Source organism: Galeopterus variegatus, unplaced genomic scaffold (genome assembly GCF_000696425.1).
Source record: "Galeopterus variegatus unplaced genomic scaffold, G_variegatus-3.0.2 Scaffold5509, whole genome shotgun sequence".
Classification (NCBI taxonomy): domain Eukaryota; kingdom Metazoa; phylum Chordata; class Mammalia; order Dermoptera; family Cynocephalidae; genus Galeopterus; species Galeopterus variegatus.
The window spans coordinates 105828-117365 of NW_007731620.1; the positions used below are offsets into that span (position 1 = coordinate 105828).

The window sequence follows — 11538 nt, forward strand, 5'->3', positions numbered from 1 at the left end:
CTCATCAGCCCCCTGCCCTCCCCGACAGGAACCATCAGGTATGGGGGTTGGGGGGTCAGGCCATTCTCAGTCCCAGTAGCAGGCCCCAAAGTGACGCCTCTCCCTGCCCTGGAGCTGACTCGTGCACAGAGGGAGACTTGACGGAGCCTCCCACATGTTCTTGGTTTTTACTTGCGGATTCTTTTTGTTGCAATGTCAGTTGAAGGGGTAGATGATTTGTACTACTGGTCGAAAGTCTCAGATAGGTTTTAATTTGAAGTTTAAATTTTTTTAGTTTGCTACAATTTCATATAAATTCTGAAAACTTGTACTTTGGTTTGACCACATCGAAGTGACCAACTTGTGTTCATCATGATGTTCTGAGAGAGACTGGACGCCGCAGGAAGAGAGGTGGCAAAATCCCAGCACAGCCACACTGGCCTGCATGGGCTGATCCTGGAGCCCAGCACACTGCATTATTTTCCTGTTGAGCTCTCAGGGAGAGCAAGGTGGGACGTAGCCAGGGGACTGTATTGTGTGTTTTGGGTGCTGTTCTCAGAGTGGGTCAGGTTGCAGCGTGTGGTTGGTGGGAAGCTCTGCTGTGACTGTGGGGTAGGGCTGAGCTCAGACCACATCAGGCTGGTATGTCCTGTTGGTTCCAAAGTAGAGCGGGACACATGTTCGTGTATCTTCTTAGTTGTAGGTAATGGACTTAGGTGCGAAATGAACACATTTGCTTCTCATTAGAGTCAGGCTCCTACTGCCCAGGTCTGTCCACAGAGTACAGCCGGGAGGCAGGGAAGGGCTCCTCTTGGTCTGCCTGGAGCTGGCCCTTATGTAAGGCTGACCCAGGGAGGAAGGGCACAGAGGGAGCTCGAACAGCTCTGGGTTATACCCTTAAGTTGCATACTTAGGTTTGTTATATTAAAAAACAGCATTAAGTATAGGCCTTCTTGAAATTAAAGAGACGTTGGGCCGACCCCGTGGCTCACTCGGGAGAGTGCAGCGCTGGGAGCGCAGCGGCGCTTCCGCCGCGGGTTCGAATCCTATATAGGGATGGCTGGTGTGGTCACTGGCTGAGCGCAGTGCAGGAAACACCAAGCCAAGGGTTGCAATCCCCTTACCGGTCACAAAAAAAAAAAAGAAAGAAATTAAAGAGACGTAAATAAGTGGAAACACATCCGTGTTCATAGATTGGAAGACTAATATTGATAAGATGTTATCCAAAGCAATTTACAGATTCAGTGTAATCTCTATCAAAATCCCAATGATGTTTTTTGCAGAAATAGAAAAACCCATTCTAAAATTCAAGTGGAATCTCAAGTGACCCCAAATAGACAAAATAGTCTTGAAAAAGAAGAACTAAGCTGGAGTCCCGCGCTCACTTCAACACTCCACAGAGCCACAGCCATCGTGCTCCGGCCAGCAGTCCCCAAAGCCACAGCAGTCAAAACAGTGTGGCACTGGCTGCAGACAGCCATGCAGCCCAGTGGAATAGAACGGAGTGCCGAGAGATAAACCCTCACATACATGGCAGTTGTTTTTTGACAAGGCCGCCGTAACCATTCCATGGGGAAAGGACAGTCTTTTCAACAGACGTGTTGGGAAAACTGATGACCACATTCAGAAGACTGAAGTTGGACCCTTGTCTTAACCTAGATGTAGAAATGAATTCAAAGGGGATCAAAGACCTAAATGTAGACCTAAAACTGTAAAACTTATAGAAGAAAAGAGGGCAGAAGTTTCGTGACATTTGGATTTGGCAGTGGTTTCTTGGATTTGACCCCAAAGGCACAGGAAACAGAAGAAAACAAATTGGACAATCCACAGAATTGGAGAAAATATTTTCAAATCGTCCATCTAATAAGGAATTAATATCCAGAATATATAGTTCTCTAAAACTCAACAACAACAAGACAAAACAACCCAATTTTAAAAATGGGCAAAAGACATTTCTCCAAAGAAGACACACAGATGGCCAATGAGCACAAGAAGATGCTCAGCGTCGCTAGTCATTAGGGAGATGCAGATCAAAGCCACGAGGAGACGCCACCTCACTGCTGTAGGACGGCTCCTCTCAAAAAACAGAAAGTAGTAAGTCTCGACAAGGATGTGGACAAGTTGGAACCCCTGTGCACTGCTGGCACGAATGTAAAATGGTACCGTCGCTGTGGGAAACAGTATGGTGGTTTCTCAGAAAAGTTAAGTCGGAATCACCCTATGACCCAGCCACTCCGCTGCTGGGGATGCACCCGCAAGAACAGCGGAGGCGGCGTCTTGGGGAGACCCGCACAGGCCGTGTTCACAGCAGCTTATCCCCAGCACCAAGAGCTGGAAGCAGCCCAGTGCTCGCTGATGGACGAGTGGATAGACAAAGTGCAGTCCGTCTGTGCAGTGGAATATTGTCCAGCCTCACAGAGGAAGGAACCCAGGGTTCAGTCCCTGTACTGGCCAGCGCCGTGCCCCCCACCCCGCCCGAATACATTTAAGTAAAAAAAAAAAGAAGGAAATTCTGACACATGCTATAACAGGGACATTACACTGAATGAAATAAGCCAGCACTGAAGGACAGGCACTGTAGGATTCTACTTGTGAAGTTTCTAGAGGAGTCACATTCACAGAGACAGGAAGTAGAGTGGGGGTGCGGGGGCGGGGAGGGGCAGGACCGGGAACTGGTGTCTCATAGGGATGGAGCTCAGTTACACGAGATGAAAAGTTCTGGAGGTGGGCGGTGGTGCTGGCTACACCACAGTGTGACTGTGCTTAATGTCACTGCCCTGTGCACTTAAAAGGGTTAAAATAGTAAATTCTATGTTACCTGTATTTTGCCACAGTAAAAAAAACTGAAAAACAAAACAGGCCCTCTGGAAAAGTGCGTGCGGTGTGTGTAATTGTTGACTGGTGAGCAACCCGGTGGACTCTGGCCACTGTCCTGCGCTGGGTGCCACCCGGGTGCAACCGCTGCTGCCTGAGGCCTTGTCCTCGCCGCCTGCCCCGTGGTTGCCTCCTCTCTTTCCCTGTGGCTGCAGCTGTTCGCATGTGGCTAAAGCCGACTAGGCAGTGAGCATGTGAGTGGGCAGGTGGAAGCCACAAGCCCCACTTCCACATTTCCTGGGAGGACAGGGGGAGGTGCAGGATCCACAGAGTTGGAGGGGACGCCCTTGTCCATCAGGTCCCAAGGTGCCAGCATGACAGGTGCACTCTGTCTCGGGCTCGCCTCTCAGCCCCTCCCTCTGCCTCCTGTGCTTTTTCAGCTTGCTGCCTCCCACCCCTGCACATGCCTGGCACACCCTCACCAGGGCAGCCGGCACAGGGGGGCGTGTGGAGCCCGGAGGTGGTGGCTCGCGGGGCATCGGGGCTGCCTTCCCAAGCCCACCATGTGCCTGCAGGCCCCCACCTGCCTGGTCCTCTGCTCCTTAAGCTCCTGACGCGCAGCTGCCATGAGCACAGCCTTCTTGCTGCTTCTCCCCACTTCTTCACGGATCGTCCCTGGCATTCAGTAAATGCCTGTGTAATGGGCGAGTGCGTATACCAATGGCACATCTTCATGGTAGGAAACCTAAGAAGTGCTACAGAGGGTGTCGGGCCAATCGAGTGCCGTCCCTCTTCCCTCCCCGCCGTTGTCCTCCACCCTGGCCCGCCTCTGCCGTTCAGTTTCTCAGAGGTGACTATTGTTAGGCTCTTGGTTATATTTCTCCAGAAGTTTTCTGCACATTTGCAGGTCCCCCAAACACCTCTATGGCTTGCTGGGTTCTTACATCATCTCTCGACATCATTCCATTTTAGTGGTTCATTCTTTATACTGAAGTGTACTTTGCAGAAACAGCATAAATTTGCCACAAGTGAGCACTCCCTGTGCGCCGGCCCTACCTTGTGGTGAAAAACAGTGCGTGTTTAAGAGTAGGTGCCTGTTTATGTTTTCTGTGTGGGCCCCCACTGACCTAACCTGTGCCCTCTCCGGGCTGCCCACCTTACTCTCTCCAGCTCTCCCTGTCCTTCCTAGGGTCCCCTGTCACAGCCTGTCTCAGTTCCCTACTGGGGAGGACGAGTGGCATGTGTCGCTGTGGGTCCTGGGTGAGCTCTGGAGCCGTCAGGAGCTTCAGTTTCCCCACTGGTGAGATGGGCAGACCACTGCCTCCCTGGCGAACTTGTTTTAGTTTCATGGGACGACACATATGGAAGCATATATCCTATTTCCACATTGCTTCTTGGTGTGATTATAAATTTCACAGAGAATTAGGGGTCCATTTTTCCACCTGAAATGCTGGTATTCTCTTATTTTTTAAAATTTTCATGTTTGTTTTCCCTGGAATCAGAGCTAGTTATTGAAGCATAGTCTGGTGTCTGCTCTGTGATAGACTAATAGACACAGCCTTTTCTCTCCCACAGTGCTGCAAACTCCTGCCCATCTAGTCCCCGGGGAGCGGGGTCTTCAGGGTACAAAATGGGCCGTGTGATACCATCTGACCTCAATTTAATGGCTGACAACTCACAGCCAGAAAACGAAAAGGAAGCTTCAGGTGGAGACAGCCCAAAGGTAAATATTTTATAGTCTTGAAACAGTACCGGGGGACATGGTGTAGCCACACGGTCCTCATCTTGTCGCCTGCGTGTCTAGCAACAGCCTTCCAGGGCCTTTGGAGAAGTTGTGAAGTGCAGTCTGTGTGGATGTGAGGTTGAGTTTGGTGTCGCACTTGAGCCTGTTCTTGGTGTTGGGGTTTTGTAAATACATTCTTTATTTTTTTGGCGGCTGGCAGGTGCAGCAGAGATCTGAACCCTTGACCTAGGTGTTATAACACTGTGGTCTAACCAATTGCACCAGCCAGCCCATGTACATGAATCTGTGTGGTCATTCAACATACACCTGAAGGTCTCCCCAGTGGCAGCTGTGCAAGCAGCAGAGGACAGCGGAGCTCAGGTGCATTTGTGTCCCGGGAAGCTTGCTGCAGTCTAGCCCCACTGTTCCAAACACTGAAGGTTACGCAAATGCATACACCTACACACACCTTTTGGGAGGCTACGTGTCCTGTGTTTGGACAGCAATCGTTGGTAGTCCACACTCGCCCCTACATGTTTTTATTCCTTGACCCAGTAATTTCCCTTCCAGGACTTTGTCTAAAGGAATGGATGAAAGTTTATATGAAACACAAAATTGAAAACAATGTAAATGCCCCCTAGGGATCAGTGGTTACGTGATTCCGAGGGCTGGCTGGTTATCTCAGTGGATAGAGCGCAGACTTGTGACACCAAATCAAGGGTTTGGATCCCTGTACCAGCCGGTCACCCCAAAAAAGAAAAAAGTGAAAGATGTGGTGGTTTCAGTAAGGAATAAATATTACTCAAGACATTTGCTGATATGGAAGTGCTCTCCCTGTAATGATGAGTGAAGAAAAGACAGTAAGAACCGTGTGTAGTGCTGCTGTAATTGCACGTTCATAAAACGTGGTCTGTCGATGCGTGGAACACAGCACAGCCGTGGGTGCGAATGAGCCTCTGCCGTGCGCCTCCTGCATCCAGCAGCCAGGGCTCCCCCCACACGCGTGCTGGGCAGGAACAGCAGCCACAACAGGGCACATTCTGTGATTCCATGTCTGTCAGGTTAACATGAGGGCAATCTAAATTATATTGTTTCAGGATGCATTCGTAGGTGGTAAAACTTTTAATAAGTCACAGCAAAATTGTCAATGCTATAAAAAGTCAGGAATAACGGTGGCCTCTCTGAGATAGAGACCGTCAGCCAAGAGGCCATATGGAAGCTTCTGGGGTGCTAGCTGCGTTCTGTCAGTGACAGGAATGTCCTGTGAGCTTTTTCTGTGTCATGTGTTTCTCAGTAAAAAAAGTTTTTATAAACATAGAGAAAAGATCACAAAGAGACACTCCAGCAGCACTAGCACACTGACAAAGGCTCTGCTCTGGGCTGGATGCCTGGTGCCACTTGTCAGCTGAGGGTCCCTGCTCTGCCCAGTCTTCCCGTTAGCAGAGTGTGCACATTTGTGGACATGGTTGAGGCAGAGCCTGGTGTGGCCTGGGAAATGTTAGCTATTTAAAAGAGGGGGTGTGGCGGGGTCTTCTGGATGCTGGGATTATAAGTGATTAAATTTTTCTGTTTAGAGAGTAACAGCACACATCCCTGTGCCCACCAGCAGCTTTTGGGGCGGAGCAGGCCCGTGCTGTGGAAGCCCAGGCCCTGCCCTGCTGTTGGGAAATGTTAGCTATTTAAAAGAGGGGGTGTGGCGGGGTCTTCTGGATGCTGGGATTATAGGTGATTAAATTTTTCTGTTTAGAGAGTAACAGCACACATCCCTGTGCCCACCAGCAGCTTTCGGGGCGGAGCAGGCCCGTGCTGTGGAAGCCCAGGCCCTGCCCTGCTGCCCGCCCTGGGCACGTCCTCCCTCCTCGCCCTTGTCTGTCGGCCTCTGCCTGCCTGTTCTTTCGCTTCATTTGTATTTATCCGTAAGCAATGTCTGTACTGTACTTCTGTAAGTGTCATATATAAATACTATCATATTGAATGTATTCTTTCATAGATTACTTTTTTCATTCGACGTTATGTTGCTATTGGCCATTGTTTTTTTTTTTTCTCTTTTCCTTTTTGTCTTTTTTTCGTAACCGGCAACAGATCGCAACCCTCAGTGTCGCGCCCGCACCTCGCTCAGCCAGTGAGCAGCCGGTCTGTACGTGGGATCCGAACCCTCAGCGGGAGCGCCGCCGCGCTCCCAAGTGGCGCACTGTAGCAGTGCGCCACCGGGCCGGCCCGCTATTGGCCATTGTTGATATGTGTGTTTCCCAGAAGTTGTCAGCTGGGGGGCAGTGCCCTCTCTCCCCAGTGGGTTTGTGCCCATGCATGTGGGATTTGAGTCATCACAGCAAGCTGGTACCGGAGTGCCAGTGTCCTGCTGGGTGTGCGGCAGCCTTGCACACCAGGACGGTGCTGCCCTCATGGCCTGGGCCCGCAGCCTTCTGCTCATAGTTGCGCGCCATGAAGCTCAGAGGCTCTGGCTGCCTCCTGGTGAGCGTGAAGGTCTCCGCAGGGTCGGTACCCGGGGAGGATGTGCTGCTCCCTCTGCCTCTCGCCAGCACCTGGCCCCCATGTTGCTGCCTGGCGGCTGGGTCGAGGCGACGGGGTCTGGTGTGGTTAATGTGCGCTGCCCTGGGCTACTGCCCTGAGGCCAAGCAGCTTTTCTTGGTTTTTCTTTTTTGTTTTTGCCATTTGGATTTTCTGCTTATGTGATTTTTAATCTTTTTTATATTGTTCTATTCTTTTCCATTTGCTTCCTCCAACTTTTCCAAATTATATTGCTTTTATAGCATGAAAAATTCAGTATTATTAGAGGAACACTTAAAAACACTAAGAAACCTGAATTTTAGTAAATTTGGTAAAAAATTGTGATAATTTCACTACTTTTTTTTAATGCAGGACGATTCAAAGCCACCTTATTCCTACGCACAGTTAATAGTGCAAGCAATTACAATGGCTCCCGACAAGCAGCTCACTCTCAATGGGATTTACACGCACATCACTAAGAATTATCCCTACTACAGGACTGCGGACAAGGGCTGGCAGGTGAGCCTTTCCAGACTTGTTACCTGTTGCTGTCACACGTCTCACAGATGCTGACTGATGCTGAGAGGGGAGTGAAGCTGCGGCTTCTATGACTCAGCACAGGTTCAGGCGGTGTAATGAGTGAGCGAAGCTCTTGCTGAGACAAGGAGGCAGCAGACATGGTGGTGGCCACCTGCCGCCTCAGCACAGCGTAGGAGGAACCTGCGTTGTTTACCGTCAAGGGCCGGCACGTGTCTGCATGGGGTGTGTGATGCGGGGTTGTGTGAGATGGTTCTCCTTGACCACTGCAGTTCATTTCATACATCTGCAATGTGGGGAATTTAGAAATCTGGCCCATTACTCTGGCATTCTTCTGTCTTCCTCATCTACTTCTGATATACAGAAATTGTGAAGATTGCACAGAGATAGTTTCAGACTGTTTCACCAAGGAGCACTTTTTCAAAAGACGTCTTCTTCAGCTGGCCAGTAGATGAGACGTGCCCGTGGCGTGCCTGTGTCAATTGGGGAGCCTGCCTCTCATGCACCATCCCTCCAATCCCTTCCTGGGGTGTCTGTGTCATAGGATACTTTGAAATCGGCACGTAATATTTCCACTGTTTAGCTCACACACCAATACTACTTAACCCTTTACATTGTGCAGGTGTTTTTCTGTATATCAGTGTTGTGCGAGGCCATTTACTGGATGTAGAGTAGAACCTCACTAATTGAGACAGTTCAGGAAAGGGTAAGTTTCAAAAATAGAATATTAAAAACATAATAAAAGAGGGAAGAAATGTATGCTTATGATTTTTTAATTTATTAAGTAACTAGGAATGGCTACAGAATTCCTTTGAACTAAAGAAATTCCGAAGCTTGTTTTAATTATCTTTTAAAAAATGTGTCTGTTGAACCATAACCCTATAGCCTAGTGGGGGGGGGGGGTAATGTTTTGTTTATTGAAGGGGAAAACTTTCCTTTTAACTGCAGATGTGTAGATATGTTATAATAAGAGTAGCTTACCAACCAAATCCTCAGTATCTCCTTTGTAAGGGGCTCAGGGTCTTGTCATGGACAGTACAAATGAGACTCCTCTTTTTTCCATCTGGTGTTTTCCTTGCCTGGGGGCACCCGCACCCTGCCCTACCCTGCCCACTTGTGGTTCATAGCAAGGCAGCATTTCTTAGTTGAGAGTTAGGAAAACACAGGATTTAGAGAGTAGTTCCATCTCCAGCTACATGTCAGGTCTCTTAACACATTGCATAATATGAGGGTACTTCAAAAAGTTTGTGGAAAATGAAATTAAAAGAACATGAATCTTTCCATGAACTTTTATTCTGGCCATATTTATTATATTTCAATCTATAAGAGTGAGGTTGTGCTTAAAGCAAAATACAAAATGAGAAAAAACAGAAATAGACAATAACTTATATTCCTGTTCTCGTGACTGTGGCTTTGTCAAGGAGAGACACTCCATGTGGATGGCATCCAGCTGGCTGTGGGCATGCGAAGGTCTCAGTGTTCAAGTGCTGCTTATTATGTGCAAAAATCTGATTATTTGAAATACCAGTGATGTGCGGCTGTGTGGGACTGTTTCTGAAAAGTTTAATTAGACTTGTTTCTGTTTCTCTGACGGTCATATTTCTGTGTATTTTTATAACATGCATATACTTGAGAACTATTTACAAGCACCACAAGGTTTTCTTGCTAAAGAGGGTGGAAGGATGAAGGCCACCCCTGGCCTCAGTCTCCTGGGGCCTGAGTCAGGAAGTTAGGAAGGGCCTTTTGAGGAGTGGAGCTGTCCTGTCCGGGCCAGACTTCCCAGCATGGTCACGGAGAGGCAGGGATCTCAGCCGGGATCCCCATGCATGCACTGATTGCTGCTGGCTACTCGAAGTGACCTCACAGCCCACCCAGGGAAGAGAGTCACAAGCAGAGCTACAAATCGAGCACCCCTCTGTCGAATGTTTGTTAACAGTTGTTTTTACTGAAGCATTTTCTTTTCTATCTAGATCAAGGTCCGTAAGGATGACTGTGCGTCTCTTGCCCGAGTAAGGCTGCTCCTGGGATGTTTCGCGCCTCCTGCCTCCAGCTTACCTAGCGGGAGAGGGGTTACCGCCCCGGCCTCCCTTCAGCTCACGTGCTCTTTTTCTGCTGTGCGATTCTCTGAGCTGCCACTCCCAGCATGGCCTGCTCAGACTCTGTGTGTGTCGACCTTATTCTGCCCTCCTCCCGACTGGCCTAAAACAAAGTCTTTCTGTCTTGCAACCTTGTTTCTTAAAAGAGCTACCTCTCTTTTCTTTTAAGAGGAAAATGAAAACCGTCAACAAAACAGCCCATTTTTAAAATGTGGATTTCCAGCTTGCATCCTGCTCTGCCCATTGGGGTGTGGGGGAGGCCTCGGCTGCTCGGACTCCTCAGTGGAGTCCACAACTACCTTTCAGACTTGGTCTTGGTAGTTTGCATTGTGTCCCTGTGGGAAATCCTAGGACAAAATGAGATGGCTCGAGTGACCCTATCTGGAAGGAAGGCAGATTTCTTTCTTTTGGTTGCATTTTTCTGCCAAAATTCTTTCTTATGATTTTATAATTTTACCTAGCTCAGAATTGAGATACTTGTTGTGACTATAAATAGTTAGAAAAGACTGGACTCCCGGCCTCTGCAGGGACCAGAGCTAATTTCTTCTTGGAGCAGGGGACATGCTCTGCACCCCGCTCATGCTGGCCTTACGGAGGCACGCATGCACATTAGACTCGCCCTCCTGAGGATGCTCGACATGTTTCCTTCTCGTAATTTCTTTACAAGTCCTTACTGTGCAAAATACACACTGTAGAGTACTCAGTGCTGGGATGACTAGACAGACAGACAGAAACTGTCCTTGAGAAACATGGGTCTAGCCAGGAAGGCTGCACACCCTGCAGAGAAAAGCACAGCAGAGCCTGCTGAGGGGCGGAGGCCGCAGAAGGGCCTGGAGCTGGAGGGGTGGGGGCAGTGGGGGGAGCGTGTGCTCGGTGCAGCCCGTCCTTTTCTTCCTATTTAGCACTAAAGAAAGACAGCCCACGTACTTGATAGTTTCCAGGTCGTCAGTCTCGCCACTGTGGTTTTAGTGCGCCTGGCAACAGAACGAGGGAATGTTCGTCTCGGGTTTGATCAAACTACAGAGGCTTCAAATTACCTTAGAAACGTCATTATTTTATTCTGTTTGTGTCTAGGTTCAGTAAAGACAGCCCACGTACTTGATAGTTTCCAGGTCGTCAGTCTCGCCACTGTGGTTTTAGTGCACCTGGCAACAGAACGAGGGAATGTTCGTCTCGGGTTTGATCAAACTACAGAGGCTTCAGATTACCTTAGAAACGTCATTATTTTATTCTGTTTGTGTCTAGGTTCAGTGACTCATTACTTCCTCATGTGTTCTAGAGTCTTGTTGGCTGGAGAATCATAGGCGACAGTTTAGTCGACCTTACGTGCCCATGGGACTGCTGTTCAGGCAAATGGATTAGAGTGGAGAGGTGGTTAGAACCCATTGTGATGATGCAGACTGAGTTCGGTTACATTTTCAGAACAGAAAATAGCAGCGCCCTGATTCCAGGAACACATGTTGCATCTTGTAAGTGATGTTAGTGGTGACAAAACAGTGCCCTCTGGTCCGTGATCCTGTTCTTTCTCATGCGGATAGACAGCCGCCTAGTACCTAAAAAGAGCACTTCCTGCTCCAGGTGCCGCTCTGCTGACTTTGCTTTTTCCTCCCCACCACATGCACAGTCCTCACTGCACATCAGTGCAGTGACAGTCTTCATCTGAACACGCGTCTCAGGGCTCAGAGTGGGGCCAAGAGCACCTGGGGCGGCAGAGTCGACTGTGCAGCGGGAGGGGAACCACTGAGCCCCACAGTTGGAGTCTTCAGTTATTGTCACCTGCACTTGCTTCTCTTGGCCCACAGTCTTGAATCCACCTTCTTTTTATTTTTTATTTTTTTTGTCTTTTTTCGTGTCTGGCAATGGATTGCAACCCTCAGTGTC

At 49.0% G+C, this 11538-nt stretch overlaps 1 protein-coding gene across 1 annotated transcript in view; it reads left to right on the forward strand.

The window, feature by feature from the left end:
• Positions 1 to 11538, forward strand: part of FOXK2 (forkhead box K2) — a 35222-nt gene that overhangs the window by 720 nt on the left and 22964 nt on the right. Inside the window, 2 exon segments of the mRNA XM_008589556.1 lie at positions 4369 to 4516; positions 7397 to 7543. Coding sequence (XP_008587778.1) covers positions 4369 to 4516; positions 7397 to 7543 — 295 coding nt within the window.